Raw genomic sequence first — 27700 nt, 5'->3', positions numbered from 1 at the left:
CTTCAGTTTTGACTCAAACGTTTATTTTCAGAGCGGCCTCTAGAAGCCTGCACTTGGTCAGCGGTCTTCGTTGTTTGCCGGCGCGCAGTCTACTCTCCTTTTAAGATAACGTCATTCTGGTCATGGTTAAGCTACCAGTCCCAGACCCATGGGGAAGAATTATTATACGCAGATGGCAAGGCATATCTAGAAGATGTATTTTGCAGTTAACATCATGTTATTACTGGTTTGTGCAAAAGTTGACTTCATTTATTTGAGTAAGATACGTTGATCAAAGTTAAGGGATTGGTAAGTACTCGTCTCGCTCTGTTTATTTTGGGTCATTTTGAGTACTTTTTTAGAACATCACAGGCCAAGAGAATGAAAGCGGTAAACAGAACAAGGGAAATCAAATTACTGTCAAGCATCCTTACCTGTATGGAATTCTGCCGTTACTTGTCGTTACAATAATCATTGTATCCATGTACGTCACGTCTTTTCCAATCTAACCTAGGGAAACGAGCATTGCTTAAAAGAAAGCGGATATTTTCTGCGGATATTGCGGCAACGAAACGTTCGGGGGTCTGGTTTCTATCTTCTTGCCATTTTAATCTATGGAGATGCAATAAAGGGAATCCGTAATTAAAAAAAAAACAGTGAAATTCTTGAGTCTGACCAATGGACCAATGAAACTAGGCAAACCCCATTGCATCTATAAAAGCGAAAACATGCATACAAATTTAAGAAACCTTAAAAATCCTCGTCAACCGTGAGTATTACGAGTACACTTTCTCTAAAACAACTATCGTTATGCTCAAAGCTTCCTTTAAGGCGATCACGATGTACCTGGAGGCTAATAACAATGTGCTGTAGTCACAGAATACAACCTCTTTTCAATGATTAGTAACATTGCAATATTCTTTTTAGGAATCAAAAGTGCAATTTTTATTCAAAACACAACCTTGAAATCATTGTTTTTATATGCTTTATGCTGTAAAAGTCTAGGTTCGTTATAGAAGTTGCTCAACAGAAACTTTCTGCCAACAACATTTTTACTATCGCAAAACGTACAGTGGAAGGTCAGGTATTGAAATAGTGTTTACAGCCTGCTGTAGAATTAAGGACTACACGTCAGTCGAGCGAAACAGCTCAATCAAATAATCCGATGCAACAATCGATGACTGGATATTATCTGGATGAAATTACTCAATCAAACGATTTATTACAAAAATCGAGAATGTATTAATTCATCAAAAAGGAACTATTCACGCTCTGAATCGCCTTAAACTCTTTTATCTCCCTTACACAAAGAAGCTGCTTTCCTCTCGTGACTTGAAGTCCCAGCATTTCCATTTTGTAATGCACTTACTCATTGCAAAATTCCACTTCACCCTCAACAATTTAAAGCTTGAGTGAGCCGCTTTCTGCTAAGTACATTAATTCCTTGTTTGCAAAAGCTGTCCGTTGGTTTTGGTTTTACGAAAATCAATCGAAGAGTGCTTCAGGCAGATTTGTAACTCCATTGACCTGTATTACAATCGGAAGCAATTCGTACATAACATTACGAATACTACAAACACTTCTTTTTCGACCAAAACTTTGTTGATGCACAGAATTACATTTCCAGAGGGGTTACTCTTGGAATAATACAAACATTTTAAGGAAGAATGGGCTTATCGTGTGCTCAGAATAATTCACATCTCAAAGAACAGAAAAGTAAGTTTATTAAGGACTCGTTTTTAACTGACACTAACATTTATTAACATAAGTATCAAGTCTATTGGTAATATCGATTAATTCCATCATCTAAGCAACTGAATACTTGCCCCTCCCCTAATTCAACAATAACCATGACTTGTTATCAGTTGACTGTTTTAAGGTTGTGGGAGGAGTAGGTGCGCAGTCACCCAGATACTGACATTGATCCGATAATATGGATCAGGTTTTTTTTCTGATTCTACTCTGCCCCATCACTGACTTGTCTAAAGACGGTTTAACCCAGTGGAGTTCATAGAAATTTTGGATGTAGTTCGTCAGTCACGTATAAGTCGTCAAGTTTACACCTGCTCTGACCAGTTCAATGTGCTGTTCCCTTTTTTCGTTTCACACTCGTTTCACTGGTTCTCTTCAAGTCAGTCGAGAAGGAGGCGAGTTATGTTCTTTTGAACGGATTTAAGATCAGGTACAATGCACACGTGGTCCTCTGAAATATAAATTTGGCTCTGCGATTCAATCAATTCTAGTAGTAAGCGAAAAAAATCTTTACGAAGTGCACTTTTCTGTCGTTAAACTGACAGCGGTTTCTGCGGTTTCTATCCATTAAAGGCAAGGTCAAATGCACGCAACATCTCAACGCAACATTTTGCAACTTTGTTATGTGCAATGTGTTGCATGAGTTCGGCCACCCTGTAGCAACATGGAGCAATTTGGTGTTGGATAAAGCTTGAAATGGTCTAATTTTTGTTGCAACATTTTTGGATGTTGCAAGATGCTGCGTGCGCTAGCCAGTTCCTTCACAATATCCAATAACACGATCCTACAATGTTGCAAGATGTTGCATTGAAATGTTGCGTGCGTTTGGTCGATCGGGCCTTCATAAAACTACCAAGGTGTTATGAAAAATTGTTGGTTTACCCAACGGTTACTTGTAAAGCAAATAGTAAGGTAATAATCAGCTTAAGGGGTGAAAAATAAATAAACTCTGAAGCGTTTAAAGGACCAGGAACTTTTTGACGCACGGCAATCATGCGCAAGCCTTGGACGACCCCTTGCACCATGCCCTCTAGCTCACGGTTGGCTATGTTGATTACGGCGACGGAATTATTAGCTGTAGCTGGTGTTACCATCCAAGGCCCTGCTACGACCAGAGAACGGCTCACAGAATGCATACCAGGTGCCGTCAGCACACTCCCGACCCCATCAATGTAGCTCACTCGAAGAGAATCCAGATCCAACACTGCAATCTTATCAAGGTACACGAGGCTGATGTAAGCAACAGAGAGAATCTTGGGGTCGAACACTAGACGACTGACACCTCCAGGGATTTTCACCTTGGGTTTTTGAATTGGAGCGCTGTCCTTACCAGAAACGACAAGAATGACCACTTCACTGGTGAGGAGCATGTTGATTGATTCGTTGACGGATTTGTAAAGGGTTACAATGTACCGGCCGTATTTAGTAGCGTAGGGACGTCCTGTGAAATTATAGCTTCGGACAACCTGATCAGTAGCTATGTCAAGCTCCAGGAGTGTCTTGGATCCAATGCAGTCAAAAAAGCCGTGCTTGTTGACCGGGCTGTACGCAAAGTTAAAAGTTCCTCTACAGCCATAGTTTGATACATTCACGAAGTCTTTGTATGTCTTAGATGACAAGTCGAGTTGATGAATACCTGGGTTGAACATATGTGTTACGTAGCCTAAGTTTCCACCCGCTATTTGCTGGTCAGCGTACATGTAACCATGTGTCCAGCCTATGAGAATGAGTGAAGAACGATTTAATGGAGAGTGTAACATTTCACTATAGCAACGTGTAGGAAAAAGTTTCCGAAAAAACGGACCTTCTTTCATCCCCTTAGAGTTTTCCCGGTAGCTCGATGCGTTAACCGTTTCTGATGGTGCGATATCTTCCTTGCAGCATAACATGTGGATGTAGTGATAATTTCAAAGTAAAAACGAGACTTAATTGCTGTCGAAATTTCCTTGCCAAGAGGACGTAAAGAAATGTACAAACTCTGTGTGCTATTTTTCTACTCATTAGCTTTTTTGCCAGGTTCTCACTGCCATCGCTGTCGTGATTTTCTTTAAGTCCCTAATAATAGGAAAGAACTGGGTCACGATTAGTTGAATCCGCAAGAGCTTGGTAGCTTGTCCTGCAAGAGCTCATAGAGGTTTCTGAAGCATTATGGGATTTGGGTCCAAGCATCTCTTATTGGATGGGATGGATCTCTTTACATGGTTAGACCTAGAACTATCTATTGTGATGTACTTTTTAAATTCTGTAATCATCAGGAAAAAAAGAAAGAAAAAACGATGAAAATGCCGTTGTGTTCATTAATTAACAATGATTTGATACAAGAGAACATTATTTCATATTGTTTTTTACGATTTTTATATCTACGTCTTCGTGGTACTTACCCGGTTGCACATGCGCTTTAATGGCGGTATGTGTCTTCCTAAGACTTCCCGCGGTACTGATGACGTCAAACGTAGAGCTCGTCCAGGCGTGAACCCAGACCTCCTCTAACCAGGGAAGGTAGTACAAGTCATAAGGATATCCCCCAGTTTTAATTGTCTCTTTCACCTTCAAAGGCAAGGATATCTCTTAAGTACATCTTTAGATATTTTAAGATCTTGAAAGGAACGCATAGTTGCAACAAATCTTTCTTCCCCTCTGGTGAGCGGGGCTTACAGACCATGCACATTACTTAATTGTTTGAAAATGTCAGTTATAAAAAAAAAAAACCAAACTTTGCTTTGCAATAATAAAGCGCAAAAAAAGGGGAAAATACTGAGAAATATTCAGGAAGTGTATGACTTAAAGCTAAGGTATGTCATTTAATCAGGCTGGTGGATTTTTCTCTTTTTATTTTTCTTGGTGAGCAATATACAAAAGCGCCCCAGATATGTCATTATGCTAATGAATTGTTATTCCTAATCGCACCTCTTGTTTTTCCACATCAATAACATGAACTCGATTCCCAGGACTGTCGCTGAAGAAAATCAGTTCATCCTTAACAGAAATAACTCCTCCAAAAGAACAATTTTTCCTAGAATAACGAGCAAACGGAATCGTTATTGAAAAGCAGTGTGTCTACGTCGGGGAAAATTCGTACCACTTAACGCTCAGTCGTTTGGTCGAATTGTCTGTACGGATTTCTGTCTGTTTGTCAGTCTGTCTGTCAGAAATGTCCGTCTGGGCCCAATTTTTCAAAGACCGATTAGCCCTAACCCAGGGTTAAATTTTAATTCAGGTTTCTTTATTTCTTTGTTCAAAAGTCTTTTAGGGAAAATTTTAATTTTAATTCAGGTTTCTTTATTTCTTTGTTCAAAAGTCTTTTAGGGAAAATTTTCACAGTTCTTTTTAGAAAATCCAATGATGAAATTGCAAGCAAAAAGATTTAAACTGAACTTTCTCTTAAAGCTTTCGGATCTGAAATCAAATTTCGCACTAAACCTGGGTTACCTTTACCCAGCTTTGAACAACCCGAGCCAGGTCAATGAATCGATCGGCCTATAGGTCTGTAGCTCGGATGGTCGGCCTGTTCATCAATTTTTTTTACTTGCTGGTGTGCCTGTTTGACCGTGTGGGATATTATCGGTAAAATCGGGATATTTCTAAGATTATCCTTTTAACATGTTTAAGGGTTTACAGCCTTACTTGGAAAAACGATTGTTTGACTTAGTGCAGATACCGTCAGTGATCTTGTGCAACACTTCTTTGCTCTTCGGGTCTATGATGTCGACGCCCTCGGATCCAAATACGTAAACCAATTGTTCGGGTGTATTTGACAAGACTGATGCTTCTTTTACACTAAAACAAACTAAAACGAAATGAAGCAAAAGTTAATTTGAACAGAAAAAAAAACTTCTAAGAGGAGGCAAAATTTAGTCCCCGCAGACGTTCCTTAGTATCGGCTTGTCGAAAATCACGCAATGAGTGGAAGACATACACCTAATCTGGTGATAACATATACAATATGCGCGGATATCGGCGAGTTGCGTGGTATTTTTCCGAGCCCTGTTTTTATGTTCGTAACAAGTTTTTCCGAGCCCCACTTTTTCATTCGTTCTCAGCTGCACCACATTTTGATGTCATCTGTGATCTATTACTGTTCAGACGCACGGCAACATGGAATCTGGGATTTTGCATTGATGTAGCTCCTTTAACTATTTCTGGATTGATTCCAAAGTGCTGCTGGTTCCAAATGCTGTTGGTTTCAAATACTGCTGGTTCCAGATGCTGTACGAGGTTACACGAAACAATCTCCAGCTCTGGGAGGTACGTGTTACAGGTTTCGATGATTCATGGTTTCGTGCCAATGAGAAACAAGCATGCTCATACCTTAGTTACAGAGAACAATCTTTGGGACATGAATGTTTATGGTTCGGAATAAAACAGTAACCTGGGTTAAGGATTGCGGCGTCTTTGAAGATCGAAAACACCATAAGTTTGAAATTAGGGGGGCTTTTAGAAAAAGCGTTAAATCAGTTCATGTGAATTCTGTCGAAAATAACGATGGAATCGCCCCCAACTCGACGTTATGGCTAATATCAATCTTACGAGACAACACAGACTACTTGTTGAACACCCGGAATATACAATCAACGCAGTGTCATATTTTGAAGAACAGCATCACACCATGTTTTGTAAAAACTTACCAGTTGCAAAAAAAGTAAATACAAGAAGAAAAACCTTCGCTGAAAGCATTTTCAACAAGCACTGGCTCGATATGATACGAGAATCCGTCAACGTGGTGGTGAATATTGAAGATGGCTGCCTCAGGAATCGTGAAAATGCTGAAAATAATCATACCTTAAATGGCCTATGACGTATACTTTCATGTTTCGCCATATCATCAATAGCAAAGTCACGCTTTCGTCAAATCGCACACGCGCTTTCCGGAAAAGGATTAAGTTGAAGGTCGGGCGGTCAGTCGACAACGAATTAAAGAGCACAGCTGTTGCGTGCAGCTGAAACGAAACGTTACATCATATACTACACTTGGGTCTGATCGAGATTTGGATAACCTTGACCGAGCTTTCCGTTTCAAGTCTTAAGATTCATATGTCTGCAAGTCCGCGCATGGGATTTTTTAGACTAAAGAACATAAAACAATAGTCCGGCTAATTCCAAATTCAGGCTTCTCAGACCCAAGTTCAGCGCGTCAACCGTTGTGCCACAACTTTACCCTTCCTGTTATTAGTAGTGGTTGGTTGACCAGACGACACAGAGAATAAAGAAGAACTGAAACGACAGGTTAAGACTCTTGAAACCTTCCGCATCTAATTACACATTTAAATCAAAGAACTCAGCGCCTAGAGAAGCTTCTTAAACTTCCAACTTGGGGATAAAGCAAGTTCTCATAACAAAAAATTGTTTTCTGCACAAAAACAGTTTTATTTCAACCTTACTAAAGTTCGTAAATTAACAAAAACCCTTCGTTTTAAATTTAATAAAACCGCCGTAATTTCACCCTCAGTTACTACGACGACATCGTTTTCTTCACTAAGGAAGATATAAGATATCATGTTTTCAGAACAAGATAACTTCCGACATTTAATCGATATCTAAACAGTTGTTTAACCGTAAGTAGTGTAGCAAAGATAGATAAACAAATAGAAACTACGTGTGTGGGTTAGCTTGATGAGGATATCGATCGGACAAAGATGAATTATAGAAGATCATTGAAGTTGCAAGTATATCTAAGAAAGAAGTGAGAGCAAAGCTTAAATTCAGTGCTTTTGATGTTTTGAGCACTGCATCAGTATCACGGAATGGTTATACATTAAAACCCGTCTATACAGTGCATTTGAGCTGTGAAAGCGGCAAGATGGCCCGTCAACAACAGACAAAGAATTCGCCCTGTTTGAAAAACTTCTCAGCCTAAATAAAGATACCAAGCCAGTGTAGCTCTCTCGGGATAAAACTACGTTCAGTTTTGACCCAAGTGTTTATTTTCGGAGCGGCCTTTGGAGGCCTGCTCTTGGTCAACGGTTTTCGTTGTTTGCTGGTGCGCAGTCTCCTCTCCTTTTATTATAACGTCATTCTGGCCATGACTGAGCCACCAGTCCCAGGCCCACGGGGAACAATTATTGTACGCAGACGGTAAGGCATATCTAGAAGATATATTTTGCAGTTAATATTATGTTATAATGGTTCGTATAAAATTTGACTTCATATATTTGAGCTCACTTAATCAGCTATGCTGGTCAAAGTTAAATGATAGATAGGTACTCGTCTCGCTCTGTTTATTTTGTGCCATTTTGAGAACTTTTTTAGAACCCCACAGGCCAAGAGAATGAAAGCAGTAAGCGGAACAAGGGAATATTTTTCTCAAATTAATGTCAAGCATCCTTACCTGTGTGGAATTTTGCCGCTGCTTGTCGCAACAATAACCATTGTATCCATGTGCGTCACGTCTTTTTCCAATTCAACCTGGGGAAATGAGCATTGCTTAATAGAAAGCGCATATTTTCTGCGGATATTGGGACAACGAAACGTTTGGGGGGGTCTGGTTTCTATCTCCTTGCCATTTTAATCTATGGAGATGCAATAAAGTGAATCGTAGTTGAGAAAAAAAATGACAGTGAAACTCTAGTCTGACAATTGGACCAATGAATTAGGCAAACCACATTGCATCTATAAAAGCGAAAACGTGCGTACAAATTTAAGAAACCTTAAAAATCCTTGTCAGCCGTGAGTATTACGCATACACTTTCTCTAAAACAAGTATCGTTATGCTCAAAGTTCCCTTTAAGGCGATCACGATGGACTTGGAGGCTAATAACAATGGGCTGTAGTCACAGAATACAACCTCTTTTCAGTATTACCGACTGAAGTACAACTGAACCTTTCAATGACTAATAACATTGCAATCTTCTTTTTAGGAATCAAAAGTGCAATTTTTATTCAAAACACAATCTTTAAATCAATGTTTTTATGCACATTGTGCTGTAAAAGTCTGTGTTCGTTTTATAGATCAGAAATCAATTTTTTCTAAAAAAAATTGAATGCACTTCTCTTTTCGTCAAAACTCATTTCAGAACTTGCCTAAAAATTAGAGTCTTCTGACTTACCTGCTCAACGCCTAATATTCGGCTCGAGCTAATCTTGCAACAACAAAATGGTGATCGATTTGGCTTTGATAACGAATAGGGCTGGATGTAACAGCACACTTGTTTGCTCTACTCTTTGAAAATTTCGAGCTTCGCGTTGTTTATAGACGCTTATTTATATTAGAGGTTAATTCCACCTGTTAAAAACCCTTGCAAGGGGTAAATATTTTTCATGTTAGTTCGTGACTTACCAATTAGTGTTTCTAGTTCCAAAACATCAAGAAGGCTATGGTTATGCTCATAGTTCCCTTAAAAAAAAAGATAACTGATAAATAAAAAGATGGCTGCATTGAAGGACGCCACCACAATATTCATCTATGTAACACAAAGGTATAAGGAATAAGAAAGGTCGGAACCGCGGAGTTTACCTCTCTTGCGAGCTTCGGTTATTAACAAAAGGCTGAACACCAATCATAAAAGAAATCAGGGCCTTGCTAAATTATATTTTCCATAAATTTAAAACACCGAACACGTTTAAATAAAGTAGTCAGAATAGATGATGTAAGATTTGATTTCAACGAAAAAAATGTGCTTTCAGGGATTAAGGTTTACATACCTTGCCAGCTTTGTAAAGAAATTGGCCAACTGAACAAATCTTAGATACTGAAATTACTAAGGGGCTCGTTTCCTATCAGAGACCATAATCTTTAAGACATATTTCTACGTGTTTCAACCTGCAGAGCACGTCAGGCAGACCAGAGGGACTTGAAAAATACGCTCTTAAAACCACAGGTTGGGTTCCAAGTCCTGGGCGGCTACTGTTGCTGTCTCGCTCAACTGACTTTCGTAGTATCAAAGGGTATAACAAAACTGATTCTAACATTAAGAAGAAACCTTAAACGTGCATTTATGACGACAACCTAACTGATTTGTGTTATTATTATACATGGGTGTCAAAATTTGTATTCGGTTTGGTTACAAGCAGGAGAGGGCCGTGATTTCGTTTCATGCGCGACTTTTGCTTAATTTACGCGCCAACAACACTCTGTTGTAAGTATATATTTGCAATAATACATCTTCTGACGGGTGAGGGGCCAATTTAGCTGTAAGCCAGTTTTAAAAGCTTTATTTTGATTACCTTTACACAAGTGACTCTGAACAATGGCTCGTGAGAACGTCCGTATTAACACTACCCGAACAAAATCAATACACCTTGCAGTACTTTTGAGAGGCAACGAAGACAATACTGAAGACACTGATTACAATATCGATTTGATTATCCCCAGCTCTTAAGGGCACAATTGTTTTTATCTACATACGTCTCACATTTCCGACGACTAAACTAATTTATTCACTGGTCAAGTAGGCGAGAAGGAGCCTGTCTCCTTTAAAACTCAGTCGGCCATGTTGAACGGCAAGATTGTCCAGCACCAGCACATCTCTCTTCCGCCATGGAAATCCCACAGCATTTCGCCAGCCTGTCGCCCGGACATGCTCAATCACTTCCGGGTCAATCTCACCTCCGTCGCCATAAAGTGTGTGAGTTGGATACATGTGGTTGGGGAGAGACACGCCATCAAACATGGGAGACTCCTTGTAGTACGTGTTGTGATGAACGTTTGGTTGTGTGAACCAAATTTTGCGGCCTGTGACTGGATGAGTCGCCAGTGGTGGAAGTACGTACCAGTAATACAGGTTTCCGGTGCCTTCCTCCCACTCATAATTAAACTTTTCTCTTTTCAAGTATTCTTCAACTTTCTACCATTCCAAAAAAAAAAAAGCAACGCATTCAATTGGAAATGATTCTTGATGCAGTTTAATACTACTGATGAATGGGAGGGACCAGTCCATGATATACCAATCAGTATTTGTTTTTCAAAAACATAGAAAAGGTGAGTAAAATGAAGTGGATCAAAAACACAAAAGGAAGACAACGAGATGTCTAAATTGAAGGATATCACCACAATATTCATTTAGGGACCAGTCATATAAGGGAGGTACTATAAGAAGCTTACTTTTTTTTAGTTGAATGATAAGTCTTACGTTACAATGAATGAGCAATATTCCGTCGTAGAAATAAAAATGTGCATTTTATTTCCTTGGAGCCTCTTTTCATCCAGAAGAGTGAATGGTTACGGGCAAACTTTCAGGGAGGCCCGGTGAAAGGTTGTGGGAGGGAAGGAGGGGGGTAGCTTGCAGTTGACTGGTACCCCAGGGAGTAGGAAAGGCAATACTTCTAGTCGTATAACACTGCAGAGGCCGGGATAATATCCGATAAGATGAGCCACTAGGCTAGCTGTCACTCTTAACTCTTTACCGAAAGAGAAACATAACACATACCTTTGGGTCTTTGGTCATAAACGACTGTTGCCAAGAGGCATAGGGATGATGTTTCTCGTCAGGTAGGTATCGCGTGTAGCGTATTTGTCTTTCTTCCAGTATCTTTATCACTTCCGGATCAAGCTGAGCGTAGACCTCATTATTTCTGACCAGCGGAGTTACACCTCCCCATTCTTCGTTGGGCTCAGTGAGACAAAAGAAAATGACCTGTTATAAAGAGAATATGTTATTAGGAAATTACCATATGAGGGGAAAGCCAACCTCTCAAAATGTGTCGAAAATTTGTTTCGTCTGAGGGTTATGAAATGATAATTCTTAATCCGGGGAGCATAAAGGACTAAGGAGTTGGCGGATCAATGTTAGTATCTGACCAACTGCGCACCTACCCCTCCCCTAACCCAAAATTAACTCTAACTTGTTATCAGTTGACTGTCGTTGGTTTAAGGGAGGGATGGGTAGGTTCGCAGTTGCTCAGGAACTTACATTGATGCGAAATGAATATGCCGAGTGTTTTTTCTGGGAGTCACCGTGACCTTATGGTCACATGGAAACGTTTGGGTCCAATACCTGAGCCCAAATTCTCCTGTTTTGTTATTGCGTTTTATCCCATTCAAAAGTATCATTGAGTACTTTTGACTTCTAAGTGAGACTTAATCAAATCCTGTTAAGTGACATGCGATATACTATTATCCAGTTCAAGAGGATTAGCGTACCTCAAGTTTACGGTTAATTGATTCATTTTATCGAAACCGTGAATAACTCACTTGGCCACTTGTCTCTCTTTCAGGGTACAGTCTGTTTTTTTCTTTTTTTTTTCAAGGGGGAGAGGCAGAGGATGGGGGGGGGGGGGCTCACATGATTTTCAGGGGCAACGGATTAGGCATTAGTCGTTACCAACAGAGTATCAAGGATGGACGATAGAAAATTGACTGCAAATTTACTGCCGATAAGGGAAGGGGGAACATAAGAATATTGCAGAGGCTAATAGGGGGTACATGCCACAACTAGATTCCTCCAATCCACCACCCATCTAAAAATTCTAAGGTCTAAATGTCTAATAGTGAATGGAAACACATCACCTTCTTGGGATGAACTGGTGAACAAGCCATCTCATTATGAAGCTCGATGTTAAAATCTGGGGGATCACTGGTGGATAAATACACTTCCGTTTCACCTTCTGCTAGGTATCTGTTTCCGGTGCCACCTTCGTAATTCGTTGGTTTGTAGCCGAGGTTGTCCGAAAACTTGGCGAAATCTCCTGCCTCAAACAGGGGCAGATTTCGAAATAAGACAGCGCTGTATTTTGGAAGAACTTTATCAAGCTGTTCCCGGCAAAGCTGACCCCATTTATCAGGGGTCAGGTGATCAATAGATTCGGCGCGCAAAGCAAATGGGAATCCTTCTCTTGCGCATGAAAGGAATTTCGGGAGGCCCTTTCCACCAGATCCAGGCAGGTATTTCCTGCCAGCAATTTGATGTTTAAATTGCAGCGCTAAATCCTTGGGAGGTAAAGGTGTGAAGAACGACTGATTTTCTGCAACTTGAGGCTTTGAGGAAAAGGACATTGTTAGCCTGATCGCACAAAAAATGGATCGTGTTCCATGGTGTACGGGATTCCCCGTGAAAACAGATTTTGATGTTAACATCTGCAAAATGATACATACATATTACTGAATAGTCGAAAGTCAAGAATATATTTTCAGGTAATAGATAATTTTAAGTCATCTTTCTTTGCTTAACGAATTATCTCTTTGGTTTTTATTAATTTTTGTTTAAGTTTTCAAGGAAAAACCAACACATTGATGGTTATTGTTCAAGTTCAGTTAATTTGACTTCTTTAAATCGGAGATTTATATTTTAACACATTTCGTGAATGCATTTCACTATACTTTGCATCCTAAGAGAGGCTTTTCATTGCTAAGCACACAGCATACTAGTTACACCACGTACAGCCTATACGAGAAGGCCAATTATTGAGATGTTTGGAGACGAGCCAAGAAAATGGGAAAGATGTGGGAATTGAAATTTACAATTATATTTACTACAGATGGTTTAATCATTACTTCCTTCTTGTGTGGCTAAGAGGAGGCAGAATCGTGAAAGTTAAACATCAGAGTTGAGAGGACATTCTGTTACGATAGCATCAAACTACAGGATGTGATATTGTAGCAATGACGCCTGATATCAACTCTGATTTTGATGAAAGTACTCGATTTGGCGCCTTTGGGATGAAATGCTTGATTTTCATAGCGCATCAGTAATCGCTAAGAATACCTGGGATGCGGAAAAATAAAGACTTTAATGTAAGGAATTCGAGATCATTTCGTTTGTAGGTTCGGAAGCTCGCCAGTGTGTGCGGTAAAATTAGTTCGCTCGAGAACTGCGTCGGGAACATAACAAGGCTCATGACCAGAAATACCTTTGTTGTTGTTACCTCTGTCACCAATTAGAATTCTCTCGTCTCTCTACCGCCTGAATGCATAAATGAATTAAACTTTTGGAAAGACAATCTTGCTACCATCAACGGTGTGCCTTTGTAGCCCGTGAAGCGCAAACCAACGAAAATTGTATACTCAGATGCGTCTGATGCAGCCTGAAGAAGTTATATTCAGTTCGAAAACAAAGTCCCCATGTAATCTGTGGTAATCCTAATAAGCAAATCAATATTTTGCCGGCACGTATCAGAGGTCCGGGGACGGGTGCGAGGTGCGCGGAGACTTATGGGATCGTAGTTTGCAAGTAGAGGTCGTTAGTAGGGCAAGACATTTTACGGTCAGCCTTCGCCCTGTTAATTTGTTCCTTTTCGATTTCATTTTTGTCTAAATGTAGAGCTGTACTTGCATACTACTTCAAGTAACTGTGTATAACATGTCATTCATAGGATACCCTAAAACCCCAAGGGTGGCACCTGTAACATCTCTTTCGTTTTTCTAAATTTCAAGTTACAATTTTTCTCTTCCTCTACCCCATTCGTTTTTTTTTTTGTATTCACGCGCGGCACGCGTGATTTTATAAATTAGCCAATCACGTCAAAGAACTTTAACCTTGACATTGGAAAACTGACGTGGACATTTTTCGCGTACTTTTAGCTTTGTTTTCGCGGAGTTTTAGTTGTTTTTTAGCTTTCGTTCGCGTAAATTTGTTACTCCTTTGTTTAGAATTTAAAGAAGTTTCGGAGTTTTTATTTTAGTTGAAAGTTGAGGTTCTTTGAACAAGTTTAATACGTATTTTCTACGGAGTGTGGACTCTGGTCTCTTTTTTTTCGTAAATGGATTTTTTACATGGTGCCGAGACCCGGGAATATTGACTCACTGAAGAGTTCGATCTCTCGAAATTTTGGCTTTAATGACACAAGAGCAAATCGAAGATGAAATCAAGGATACTGAAAACTTCAGAGAATCTCTTCATCAAATGATAGTGGAAATTGACGAACTCTCAACGCAGATTAACTGGAAAAGGCCGGAAATACAGATAAGTCAATTCCTCTCTCTAACTCTAGTTCGTTTATTGAAAGTCTTGGAATCGGAAAGGGAAAACTGCCGAAGATTAACCTTGAGAAATTCCATGCATATGTTGATCCCATTTTCTTTCAATCCATTCTGGGACTCATTTGCAAGTGCAGTCGATGACAACCCTGGTTTATCAGATGTTGACAAACTCAATTATTTGAGAAATCTGTTAGAAGGGCCAGCCGCAGGAGCCATTCGAGGGCTACCGCTTACAGCAGAAAATTACGAGTCAGCTAGAGCCATTCTAAAGAAACGATTTGAGCAACCTCAAGTAATCATTAATGCTCACATAGAGGGATTAGAGAAAGTATCAGCTGTAAGCGCGTACAATCATTTGAGACGTCTACGCCTTCTTTATGATCGAGTTGAAGCTCACGTTCGAGCTTTACAAGTCCTGGGAATAAACTCTGAATCGTATGGGAAGCTTTTGATTCCCCTCCTCATGGAAAAAGTACCTCCGAATATGCGCTTGAGAATTTCAAGGACCGTGGATCAACCAGAATGGGACTTGGATGTTTTACTTGACGCCTTTGACCATGAAATTGAAGCGAGAGAGCGATGCGAGCCGATTGGAACGAACCCGACCGATCCTTCTACCTCTAAGAAGCCTTTCTCAGTGCCGTCAAGAAAAAGTTAAGATTTTTCGTCCGCTTCAGCTCTTATTAATCAGTCTTAGGGATCTGTAACGTGTACCAACCTGTTGAAATGAGAGAGCCGCTGCTTTATTTGTTTACGTCGCAACCATTTGGCAAAGAATTGTTCTCAAGGCAAGGCATGCCGCAATTTCTCAGGAAGACATCATATGTTAATCAGCGAGAAAGCCAACAGCAGTCGTGTCAACTCCGAAAATGCCGCTTAAAGAAGTAATGTAATGACCGTCAATGAAGCAAATCGCCGAGAAAACAAGTCCTCTACAACAGTGTACGTGGACTCAAACATGTCAATTTTGCTGCAAACGGCCAACGCCTTTGTGTCACGGATCCATCAACCTCATTCTGCTGTAACTATGCGCATTCTATTTGACAGTGGCAGCCACCGGAGCCAGATTTCCGAATGAGCGAAAGAAAAATTGGGTCTGTTTCCGAAGAGAAAAGAGAAGCTACTCATCAAAACGTTTGGACAAGAAAACGAAGACTTAAGAGAGTATGGCATTGTCGAATTCTGTGTCGGAGGATTGAGTCAAAGTTCAGGCGTTAAGATGACTGCTCATACCGTCCGTCTCATCTGCAGTCCTTTGACGAATCAAGCCGTACAGTTTGTTCAACAATCATACAGTCATCTGGCAGAATTGAAACTTGCAGATCAACCATCCGAAGACTGTGGTTCAGAAGTAGATGTCTTAATTGGCAATGATTTGTATTGGTCTTTCTTCACGGGAGACACGAAACGGGGGGAATCAGGACCTATGGCGATGAAGACGAGTCTTGGATGGGTGTTGTCTGGTCCTTTTCCCCAAACACCAGGTTCAGATACTGGTGTTCATTTAGTCACAAGCCATACCTTGCGTCTAGACACCTCCTCATGTGACGACACTGTTACCGAAAAGAGAATTTACGACCCGCTGCTGGAACATGTGAAAAAATTCTGGGAGAAAGAAGCTATCGGTGTGTCAACACAAGAAGAGACAGTGCATTAGAAATTCTTGGATACTATTCATGTTAACAACGGCCGCTGTGAAGTCTCTCTTCCTTGGAAAGAACAGCACGCATTACTACCGGATGACTATGCCCATGCCGTTTCTCGCCTGGCTTCTGTTCTAAAACGTCTAAGAAAGAATCGTGAGTTGTTTGAAGAGTACAACCGCATCATTGAAGAGCAATCTTCGCGAGGAATAATCTCCGATGTCGATCTCGACATACCAGTCGAAGTTGGTCACGTACATTATTTACCGCATCATCCAGTTGTGCGCGAAGATAAACAGACGACGTAAGTGAGGATAGTCTATGATGTATCCGCTAAGTCTACTGGTCCAGCGTCAAATGACTGCCTTCATGCAGGTCTATTATTGCTTTCTGAAATACCCGATGTTCTGATGCGTTTCAGGTACCACCGAGTTGCTTTTGAGGTACTCGCAGTGGTTATCTGACCTGTCAAAAGCTGTATGTGTCCTGATCCAGCAATGTTTTCTTCCAGACGAGAGCATAATTTCGCTTCAACTACGGTTCGGAAGTAGCGTACGCGGCAGCTGTATATCTCAGAATGGAAACGAGTCAAGGAGTATACGTTTATTTGTTGATGAGTAAGTCACGAGTCGTACCGCTTTCCAAGCAAACCATTCCCAGGATTTAGCTCTTAGCGTCACTCATACTATCCAGGTTGATTACCCGAGTCCGTTCAGCCCTACTTCCATTGGTCAAGATTACAGAAATATTTTTGCTGGACTGATTCCACTACGACTCTTCACTGGATAAAGGGGGTTGGACAAAGAATGCAAGCAATTCGTTGAAAACAGAGTCAAGGAAATCCGTCAGAATGTGCCGCTCAAAGCGTGGAACTATTGCCCCGAAAGTCAGAATCCCGCAGACTTACTCTCCCGTGGTATGGGATAAGATGCGTTGAAACAGTCACAACTATGGTGACATGGTCCATTTCGGCTAATGAAAGAAAAGAAGATTTGGCCTTACTTCGGAAACTCCCAACTTCAAGTGCTTATTTTGAAGAAATGCGTCTGAAAGCCAAAGGAAACTGGGCTTCTTATTGACTCTTCGATGATTTCGTTAACAAATATCTTCGAACCCCAGAAGTACAGAGACTTTAAGAAGCTGATACGATTAACAGCACTGGTGCTCAGAGCCGTGAAGAATTTCAAAACTGGAACACGTGGTGAGGAACCGAATGGCCTTTTGAGTACCGGAGAGTATGCTCTCGAAGAAATTCTATGGATCCGCGAAATGCAACAGTCTGTAATCAAGTCACATAAATTTAAGGAATTGAAACAACAGCTAGCATTGTAGACAGATGAAAGCGAGTTGCTTCGATGTAATGGAAGACTACAGAATCTTACGATTCCATTTAACGCCAAGTTCCCCATTTTCCTGCCATCAGATCATGACCTAACCGTTCTTATCATTCGAGATTGCCCCAAGTGAGTCCAACAAAACGGAGTAAGAGAAACCTTGGCAGAACAAAGGTCTAGATTCTGGTTTGTGAAGGAAAGTCAAGTCGTTCGCAAGGATTCTTTCAAAATGCGTGTTAGAAGACGAGAAGTCGATCAGTCTCTTCAGGAACAAGAGGACTCCTTTTAAAGGAAAACTGATCGAGGGAGGAAGATGTAGAAAATCTCTTTGGTTTTTTTAAATTTCAAGTTACAATTTTTCTCTTTCTCTCTTCCCTTTGTATTTTTTTTTATTCACGTGCGGCGCGCGTGATTTCACAAATTAGCCAATCACGTCAAAGAGCTTTAACCTTGACATTGGAAAACTGACGTGGACATTTTTCGCGTACTTTTAGTTTTGTTTTCGGGGAGTTTTAGATTTTTTTAACTTTCGTTCGCGTAAATTTGTTGCTCCTCTGTTTGGAATTTAAAGAAGTTTCGGAGTTTTTGTTTTAGCTAAATATTGTGGTTCTTTTAGCAAGTTTAATACATATTTTCTACGGAGTTTGGACTCGAGTCTCTTTTCGTAAATGGATTTTTTTACAGCACCGCTGCCTTGGTTGGGGGTTCACGTTCCCCGTTTTTCCCACCTGCTGGTTTTTAGAGGTTTTCGTGTCCGGCTTTGGTGCTTTTAGTTTACTTCCATCGTAAAAGACTTTTGTAAGCATATCGATTTGGCGTTAAATAAACGGTGGCTTGGCTGGCCAACGCGCTTGGAGGGTAATAGCAATGTGTTGCAGTTACAGAATACAACCTCTTTCCATGATTACCGACAGAAGTACATGCAACTGAACCTTTCAATGACCATTAACATGGCAATATTCCTTTTAGGAATTAAACATGAAATTTTTATTCAAAGCACAGTCTCTAAGTCATTGTTTCTATGTATATTATGCTGCAAAAGTCTGTGTTCTTTTTTTATAGATCAGATATCAGCTTTTTCTAAAATCCTTGATTGCACTTCCCTTCGTCAAAAGTCATTTCAGAGCTTGCCTCAAAATTAGAAAGCCCTCCGACTTACCTGCTCAGCGCCTGTTATCCCGCTCAGGCTAATGTTGCAACAACAAGATGGTGATCGCCGGATTTACCTTTGATAACGAATAGGGCTGGCTGCAACGGCAAAGTTGTTTGCTTTACTCTTTGAAAATTACGAGCTTCGCGTTGTCCATAGACGCTTATTTATATTAGAGGTTCATTATACCCGTTAAATACCCCTGCAAGAGGTAAATATTTTTCATCCGTGACTTACCAGTAAGTATTTCTAGTTCCAAAACATCAAAAAAGCTGTGAAAAACGACCTGAATAAAAAACACTAAGGGGAAATAAAAAGATGACCGAATTGAAGGACACCACCACAATATTCATCTATGTAATAGAAGAGTAGAGAGAGATAGGAAAGATCGATGCAGCGGAGTTTACCTCTCTTCCGAGTTCCTGTCATTAACAAAAGGCTGAGCACTAATCAATCTATAAATTTAAAACACCGAACACATTTAAATAAAGTAGTCAGAATAGATAATGTAAACTTTGATTTCAAGGTAAAAAGTGTGTTCAGGGATTAAGGTTTGTATACCTTGCTAGATTTGCAAAGAAATTGGCCAACTGAACAAATTTAAATACTGAAATTACTAGGGGACTCGTTTTCTATCAGACACCATAATCTCTAAGACACATATTTCTACGTGTTTCAAAAAGCACGTCAAGCAGATCAGAGGGACTTGAAAAATATGCTCTTAAAACCACAGGTTAGGGTTCCAAGTCCTGGGCGGCTACTGTTGCAATCTCGCTCAACTGACTTCCTTAGTATCAAAGGGCATAACAAAATTGATTCCATCATTGGAAGAAACCTTAAACGTGCATTTATGACGACAACTTAACTGATTTATGTTATTGTTATACATAGGTGTCAAGATTTGGATTCGGTTTGACCACAAGGAGGATGGGGCCGCGATTTCGTTTCACGCACGACTTTCGCTTAATTTACGCGCTAACAACACTCTATTGTAAGTATGTATTTACAATAATACACCCTTTTGACGGGTGAGAGGCCAATTTAGCCATAGGTCACTATAAAAAGCTTTATTTTGATTACTTTTACAAAAGTGACTCTGAACAATGGCTCGTGATAACGTCCGTATTAACACTACTTGAACAAATTTAATGGACCTTGCAGTACTTTGGGGAGGCAATGGAGGCAATACTGAAGGCACAGATTACAATGTCGATCTGATTATTCACAGCTCTTAAGGACACAGTTTTTTTTATTTACATACGTCTCACATTTCCGACGACTAAACTAATTCATTCAGCCGTCAAGTAGGCGAGAAGGAGCCTGTCTCCTTTAAAGCTCAGTCGGCCATGTTGAACAGCAAGATTGTCCAGCACCAGCACATCTCTCTTCCGCCATGGAAATCCCACAGCATTTCGCCAGCCCGTCGCCCGGACATGTTCAATCACCTCTGGGTCAATCTCGCTTCCGTCGCCATAAAGTGTGTGAGTTGGATACATGTGGTTGGGGAGAGACACGCCATCAAACATGGGAGACTCCTTGTAGTACGTGTTGTGATGAACGTTTGGTTGTGTGAACCAAATTTTGCGGCCTGTAACTGGATGAGTCGCCAGTGGTGGGAGTACATACCAGTAATACAGATTTCCAGTGCTTTCCTCCCACTCGTAATTGAACTTTTCTCTTTTCAAGTATTCCTCCACCTTCTACCATGCAAAAAAAGAAGAAAGGACAACACATTCAAACGGAAGTGGGATCGGATAAATATCATCGTGACTCTACCAAACTACTCCCCCACCAGGTGATTCCCTTATAAGCCTCTATTTCTTAGAGTCGTTTAGGTGAGCTTATTACCAGAGATACTTTTTTTTTATGGGGAACTGAATGGAGGAATCAACGCGTTCAGTTTTCCAAACAAGATTTCAAGAAATGCACTGAAACTCAGACATTTAGCGTATCTGAAAGTGGCGACAAAATGAGACCAAGCGTCGACGTTATGTCTTCACAGGTTTCATCAACAATTTCCATTTTCCACGGTATTTTTGAAAACAGCTTAGAATCGTTTTTCAGTTCTCAACATATTCTGCATGGTTCTGATCGATCTTAAATGTAGTTTTTCTCATAAAGTTAGGGGTATATAATTTGTGAATGGGATAGCAAAGACTGAACATACTGATAGGCCGATACCGGTAGGGGCTTAATATACATATATTTTTGTTATAAAATTTTACTCCTCAGAAACCAAGGGGAATTTATTCATTTTGTTTTCCAGTTAAATGATAAGTCTTACGTTACAATGAATGAGCAATATTCTGTCGCAGAAATAGACATAGACATTTTATTATCTCAGTGCCTCTGTTCATCCAGAAGAGTGAATGGTTAACGGCAAACTTTCAGGGAGACCCGGTGAAAGGTTGCGAGAGGGAGGGAGGGGGGTAGCCTGGAATTGACTGGTACCCCGGGGAGAAGGAAAGGCAATACTTCTAGTCGTATAACGCTGCGGGAACCGGGATAATATCAGATAAGATGAGCCACTGGGCTAGCAGTCACTCTTAACTCTTTACCGAAAGAGAAACATAACACATACCTTTGGGTCTTTGGTCATAAACGACTGTTGCCAAGAGGCATAGGGATGATGTTTCTCGTCAGGTAGGTATCGCGTGTAGCGTATTTGTCTTTCTTCCAGTATCCTTACCACTTCCGGATCAAGCTGATCGTAGATCTCATTATTTCTGACCAGCGGAGTTACACCTCCCCATTCTTCGTTAGGCTCAGTGAGACAAAAGAAAATGACCTGTTATAAAGAGAATATGTTATTAGGCAATCACCATATGAGGGGAAAGCCAACCTCTCAAAATTGTTTCGTCTGAAGGTTATGAAAAGATAATTCTTAATCCGGGGAGCAAAAAGTACGAAGGAGTCGGCGGATCAATGTTAGTATCTGACCAACTGCGCACCTACCCACCTCTCCCCTGACCCTGAACTAAATCTAACTTGTTATCAGTTTTCTGTTGTTGGTTTAGGGGAGGGGTAGGTTCGCGGTTGCTCAGAAACTTACATTGATGCGAGTTGAATATGCCGAGTGTTGATTGACAATTTACTGCCGATGAGGGAAGGAGGAACATAAGAATATTGCAGAGGCTTATGGGGGGTAGACATGAATTTTGTCATGTCACAACCAGATTCCTTCAACCCCCCCACCCATTACCCCCCTTCCTCCTCCCCCCCCCCCGGCTGACCAGTTCCTTAATGATATTTTACACGCCTAAAGTATCCTTTAAACGTTTGCTTTAATCGAGGACTCCTTGTCTTAATTTGAGAACTTGTAAAATGAAACTCTGAAGACGTTTTAAAATTCTTAAGTCTAAATGTGTAAAAGTGAGTGGAAATACATCACCTTCTTGGGATGAACTGGTGAACAAGCCATCTCATTATGAAGCTCGATGTTAAAATCTGGGGGATCACTGGTGGATAAATACACTTCCGTTTCACCTTCTGCTAGGTATCTGTTTCCGGTACCACCTTCGTAATTCGTTGGTTTGTAGCCGAGGTTGTCCGCAAACTTGGCGAAATCTCCGGCTTCAAAAAGGGGCAGATTGCGAAATAAGACAGCGTTGTATTTTGGAAGAACTCTATCGAGCTGTTCCCGGCAAAGCTGACCCCATTTATCAGGGGTCAGGTGATCAATAGATTCGGCGCGCAAAGCAAATGGAAATCCTTCTCTTGCGGATGAAAGGAATTTCGGGAGGCCCTTTCCACCAGATCCAGGTAGGTATTTCCTGCCAGCAATTTGATGTTTAAATTGCAGCGCTAAATCCTTGGGAGGTAAAGGTGTGAAGAACGACTGATTTTCTGCAACTTGAGGCTTCGAGGAAAAGGACATTGTTAGCTTGATCGCACACAAAGTGGATCGTGTTCCATGGTGTACGGGATTCCTCATGAAAACAGATTTTGATGTTAACATCTGCAAAATGATATATACATATTACTGAATAGTCGAAGTCAAGAGATTTATATTTGAACGTATTTTGTTGATGCATTTCACTACTTTGCATCTTAAGAGCGGTTTTTCATCAATAGGCATGCGGTTAGCGGATACTAATTACAGCACGTACAGCCTATACGGGGAGGCCAATCATTGAAATGTTTGGAGAGGAGCCAAGAAAATGGGACAGATGCGGGAATTGAAATTTCTTAATAATCCTGAAGCGAAACATTTAAAAATTAAAAGAAAAGAATCATAAACAAACTGAAATTCTCCATTTAGTAGACAATATGTGATTTACAATTAGGTTTACTGCAGATGGTTTAGTCAAAACTTCCTTCTTGTGATTGGCTAAGAGGAGGCAGAGTCTTAAAGGTTAGACATCATAGTTGAGAGGACATTCTGTTACGATAGCATCAAACTACAGGATGTGATATTGTAGCAATGACGCCTGATATCAACTCTGATTTTGATGAAAGTACTCGATTTGGCGCCCTTGAGATGACCTTCACTACAACTTTTTTTCTGAGACGTGTGTTTGATTTTCATAGCGCGTCAGTAATCGCTAAGAATATCTGGGATGCGGAAAAGAAAAGATGATTGTAATGTAAGGAATTCGAGTTCGTTTCGTTTGTAGAATCAATAACTGAAAGATAAACTCGCGTCCTCCCTGAGAACATCAGCAGCGCCGACCTTATCAGCATTATATTCAAGAAAAAACAAACACAACATTTGCATTTGCAAAGTATTGGCGCAAGTTGTGTTTTTTTCTATTGTTATTTTGTTCAAAAACGTATGCTGAGTCATACTGCGTTGTTTCTGTCAGTTTTTCCCATGAGACCCGTATTTTATATATATATATATATACATATACCCTTGTGTTCACAGTCAGTAACTGTACCATGGTTTGGATTGAATTGGGAGTTTGTCTTTGCCTTGTCGAAAAGTCATATGCGCCTCACATTAGTTACGCGTAAAATAATTAAGTGCAAGTATTCAATTAATCTTTTTCTTCCTTCTGAATTCACTCGATTTTCGCCGCGTAACTAGATCTCTTACGATAACCATTTACTCAAAGTGATACAGTTTTACGACCCCGCATCGAGTATTTGAGTATTCTCTCTCAGAAGTGTAGGACATTCTATCCGTTATTCCAATGACGCTAATAAAAGCGGACCTTGTTAAAACATTGAATACAAACTTAAAACAAAGAAAGTTAACTTAGGTTCTACTCGATTCATAGCTAGGAAACTTAATCTACTGAACAATTATTAGCGAGATCGTAATTTTCAGCTTTACTGGGTTTGTCAATGTCCGCATCAATGTAGTAAAAGTACTATTACACTGTCTTACCATTTTTTGTGAGCGCTGGTGATTCGCTCAACCACTCAATACTTGAGTATCAATAAGTGAATCGCATGAAATCAGCTTTTGATAAGTTTGTATCATTGTAGTGGAGCCCTTTACGCGTAAGAGTGCAGAGTGTGTGAGACCTAATCTAGTTAACAAACACAACCGCAATTTCAAGTATGGATAAAAGTTTTCCCTATTATCAATGTTAATAAAAGTGGTTGCAAAGAATGAAATTTGCAGAAGGATAATCCCACCTTATTCTTCTCAAAGGAGCTGTCAACAATTCTGTAAGATTCGATTGTGAAAAAGTCTCCGCATTGGAGCGATTCGTGGGCCAGTTGAAGTCTCGGCTTCTACAACGTATTGATATCCGAGGTGTGCCCAGCTTAAGTACAAATATCTTCACATCACACTTAATGATATTAGACACAGCGCATTTTATTTTGATTGGCATAACCGATTTGGAAAATACGATTTTTATGACGTTGTTATCCTGGAAATGCAGACCAGCTCTGGCATCAGTTATTTATTTTCCTTTCATCAATGCAGGCTGCAATTTGCTCTGAACTTTTCCTAGAGCATGACAGAAATGAAAGAATATAGGCTTGCTCTTAGCCATTTCCGGCTGGCTTTTTAAAACCAATATTATACCTTCTCTTTGTCACTTGTTAAGTTAAATTCAAATGAGCTATTTCAGATATAGGCTCAAAAGGTCTTTTATTTGCTTGCGACTGGAATTTCCAAAATATTTCGGACGTAATAATAACACTTCTTTCTCCACGGTGTAATAAACACTTAATTAACTGAAAACTATACCTTAGGGAAAATCAAATTGGAGTTGAAGTTTTCGACTTCGCTAGAAAGACACGCAAGCTTTACTGTACTTGAGGAGCAAATTCTACAATCTCTCTCTCATAATTCAATTCTACGCAAGGGTTAAAGGTGTTAGGACTTTTTCCTAGCGCGTATAACACGGCAAACAGTTTCTTTTTTACTTCCACAGCCAATATTTATCGATACACCACAGTCGACTGATAAATATGCCAAATATCATAAAACCCTAGTGGCATTTCCGAGGCCAGCAATGGCCAACATTTTATATCGCTTAAGGCATCCGATCTATATAAATTAGTTTGTAAAGGTAGCTAAACTCTTCTCACAAATATGCTGATAGAAGAACCGTTATGTCGATGTCGTGTGTCTGACATCATGCACCATCTCCTCGAATCACTTTGGGAGGGAGTGAGGGTTTAAAAGATGTTTCTTAACAGCAACTCCAGTGCATAACTTAACTTGACATTGAAAGCAGAGAAGGCAAGTGACGTATATTTGTAATAAATGTGCGATAAAATGATAATAACTTTAAATGTAGAAACTCTGAGAGAAAATCGACCGACCCTTAAAAAATTTTGGAATTGGTTTGAAACATTCGATAACCTCACAACAAGTACTACTTCAGGAGTCAAATTTAGATCGCTGTAATAATTTGAGTTAAAATTCACCGCTTGTACTTGTACAGAAATGGCTATCGGTCGCCTTTTGTTCCTCTATAAATATTTGAAGAAGACATTTCCTCTTTCGCGTAATGACACGCCCATGACTTAATTTTAGACCCACTTCATTGCATTAAGAACATATATTCGACCACAACAGACAACTACGTAAGACTCACAACATACCTTTTTCGCTTCAAAACCAGAGAGGGAAATTGGATTCGATGTCATCTTGGGAGAAGCATTTGTTCACAAAAATATTCTCTTTAATCCTCTATTGTTTCATGAGCGAGTACAACGCTAAATAGTTAATTAGCATATTTTCTCACATTTTTGTTAATTATCTCGAAATAAAATCACTGATGGTGTAATTGACGATAGAAGACAACAAAGGAATCGTCCTCAGCATGCAGTGAAGTTCTCCGAGACTTTCAGCAGTTTTCGACGACAACAGTTAATGAGCAAATCAAAAGTTTTGCTCGAGTAAATTTTTTTTTGTTATGTTTGAACCTTCTGATGTAAGTTAACAGCGAGATGTCCCAAAATTTATCCTCATTGAGAACGGTCGTCAGTTTTTCATGGTAGACAAGAGAGAGGTCTGGCGTCGTCAAAGACAGTAAACACGACGAGCCACTTGTTTAACTCTTAAGAGAAATATAAGTTTGTTTTTCATTCAAAGTTTTTGTGAGCGTCGCCCTTGCGACTGCTTAAACTCTGATATGATCATACTGTATGTAAAACAAGTATGCGGACTGACAGGGTTGAAATTTCGGAATCTACTACTACGCATCGAGAATGCTAGATGATACCCGCATGACGCACACATTGTCGTATTGATGCCCTAATTTTGTGGCAATAACAAGATGCTCGAATCTGATTGGTTCTTAACAGTCTTTATTTCTTACTTAATATAGCTTATGCAGCACAAAACTTTCCCATTTGGCTTGTGTGAATATAAGCATCTTGTTATCGGACTGGTCAAATCGGACAGTTAAACAGCGAATAACAATTAAGCACTTAACGGTAACAGGCACACCAATGCCAGCAAATGAAAATTAAGGTCAAGTTTGATGAGCAAGGTTGCCTGGGTTTAGCTTGAAAACGAAAATTGTACGAAATTGACCGGTGCTATGACTTGTAATCAGATGTTATATTTACGTCAAGAACCTTTTCTTAGGACACTGAAGAAATATTTCGAGGTTTTCTCTGTGTAAATTTTTTTCACCCTATCTTGTCTTTTCGATAGCTCAAGACAGTTGAACCTTAGGCTGATGTGCTAACCCTTTACACCCTAACATCAGTATGCGTATTCTCCTTACTGTTCTCAATAGTACTCCTAGGGTGCTGAAAAGAGAATTTGTTGAACTGTCACGAGTTTTGTTATTGGTGATCATTTGCTTTATTCTTTCGACTTTAATGTGTGATTCAGGGGTGATATTGTAAGGAGAAATTAGATGCTGGTCACTCTTAGAGGTGATAGGGTTAAATAAGATACCTATCCTGTTTCTTGCAGTTTTTCATTGACCTGTCAATAGGCCATTTTATGGTTGTGTGCTTGGTTGCTAATCCTTTTAACAGGAGTGAGGTTAAGAGTAACCTTGTTGTAATACAAACCCTGCTGCTTTTCAAATGCAGATTGCCTTAATACTATGCTAACTAGATACTGGTCTCTTTCCTACAAGGTCACCTTTTAGACTCATTCCAAATCAAAGGCTTAGCAACTAAGTACACAACTGTCATATGGCCTATTGTAATAGGGTTTAAACCCTAAGGGGTTCTCATGCTTGTAATTTCGCAGATTCTCTCCCTGAATTTTACTTCACGTAGTCCTGTTGCAATGCAAATGGAGCAAACACAACGACCGTACGAAATAATACGGCAATAAAATGAGAGGTGAAACAGAGAGCAAGCGATACGCAAACGAGAAAGAAAAATTAACGTCGTCACCATTAAATCAAAGAAAACTAAGAGCGATTGAGATAACATCACAACGAATGTAAGAAAAGTTAAGAACGCGCGGGTAACTAGCGAATTCGAAATAATCAAATGAAAGAGAAAAAAGACCGTACGAGTGATGAGTGCATCATGGGTGTGCCAGCGCGTTATTACACTCTAAGCTACAAAAATACCTTTTTCAATATTCTAATAAATCTGCAGTACATTAAAC

At 40.0% G+C, this 27700-nt stretch overlaps 4 protein-coding genes, 1 long non-coding RNA gene and 1 pseudogene across 8 annotated transcripts; 2 read left to right on the top strand and 4 right to left on the bottom strand.

Annotated features, from left to right (window-relative positions):
• Positions 1-1685: 1685 nt before the first annotated feature.
• On the bottom strand, positions 1686-6515 carry LOC113675177 (follistatin-related protein 5). The gene is made up of 5 exons (XM_089189132.1): positions 6357-6515; positions 5356-5518; positions 4639-4744; positions 4113-4278; positions 1686-3448 (listed from the first exon to the last, which is right to left on the bottom strand). Exons 1-5 carry the CDS (start codon positions 6403-6405, stop codon positions 2610-2612), a joined length of 1323 nt encoding a protein of 440 aa, XP_089045258.1. The 5' UTR covers positions 6406-6515; the 3' UTR covers positions 1686-2609.
• Positions 6516-7071: 556 nt separating this feature from the next.
• Positions 7072-8916, bottom strand: LOC149036392 (uncharacterized). Its single transcript, XR_016181555.1, has 3 exons — positions 8775-8916; positions 8057-8133; positions 7072-7814 (listed from the first exon to the last, which is right to left on the bottom strand). It is a non-coding gene; the product is annotated as an uncharacterized LOC149036392 (long non-coding RNA).
• A 935-nt stretch (positions 8917-9851) lies between these two features.
• Positions 9852-18830, bottom strand: LOC113675176 (uncharacterized). 2 transcript variants are annotated; one of them, XM_089189133.1, is made up of 4 exons: positions 18718-18830; positions 12173-12739; positions 11094-11300; positions 9852-10511 (listed from the first exon to the last, which is right to left on the bottom strand). In XM_089189133.1, exons 2-4 carry the CDS (start codon positions 12737-12739, stop codon positions 10101-10103), a joined length of 1185 nt encoding a protein of 394 aa, XP_089045259.1. In that variant the 5' UTR covers positions 18718-18830; the 3' UTR covers positions 9852-10100. The 2 variants fall into 2 exon arrangements, with proteins under 2 accessions (XP_089045259.1, XP_089045260.1); XM_089189134.1 differs by lacking the exon at positions 18718-18830 and adding an exon at positions 13513-13753.
• LOC149036390 (uncharacterized) lies at positions 14212-18205 on the top strand. Its single transcript, XM_089188846.1, has one exon. It carries the CDS (start codon positions 14439-14441, stop codon positions 15237-15239), a length of 801 nt encoding a protein of 266 aa, XP_089044972.1. The 5' UTR covers positions 14212-14438; the 3' UTR covers positions 15240-18205.
• On the top strand, positions 15308-16238 carry LOC149036391 (uncharacterized; annotated as a pseudogene).
• Positions 18831-19748: 918 nt separating the features above from the next.
• Positions 19749-25849, bottom strand: LOC113675175 (uncharacterized). Of its 3 annotated transcripts, none has more exons than XM_027191713.2 (4): positions 25720-25849; positions 22100-22666; positions 21290-21496; positions 19749-20408 (listed from the first exon to the last, which is right to left on the bottom strand). In XM_027191713.2, the coding sequence occupies exons 1-4, from the start codon at positions 25762-25764 to the stop codon at positions 19998-20000; spliced, it is 1230 nt and encodes a 409-aa protein (XP_027047514.2). In that variant the 5' UTR covers positions 25765-25849; the 3' UTR covers positions 19749-19997. The 3 variants fall into 3 exon arrangements, with proteins under 3 accessions (XP_027047514.2, XP_089045252.1, XP_089045251.1); XM_089189126.1 differs by lacking the exon at positions 25720-25849 and adding an exon at positions 24295-24431; XM_089189125.1 differs by lacking the exon at positions 25720-25849 and adding an exon at positions 24041-24181.
• Positions 25850-27700: the final 1851 nt, after the last annotated feature.

This window comes from Pocillopora damicornis, chromosome 12 (genome assembly GCF_964200805.1).
Source record: "Pocillopora damicornis chromosome 12, jaPocDami1.2, whole genome shotgun sequence".
Taxonomy (NCBI): domain Eukaryota; kingdom Metazoa; phylum Cnidaria; class Anthozoa; order Scleractinia; family Pocilloporidae; genus Pocillopora; species Pocillopora damicornis.
This window is presented reverse-complemented; position numbering and strand designations above follow the sequence as displayed.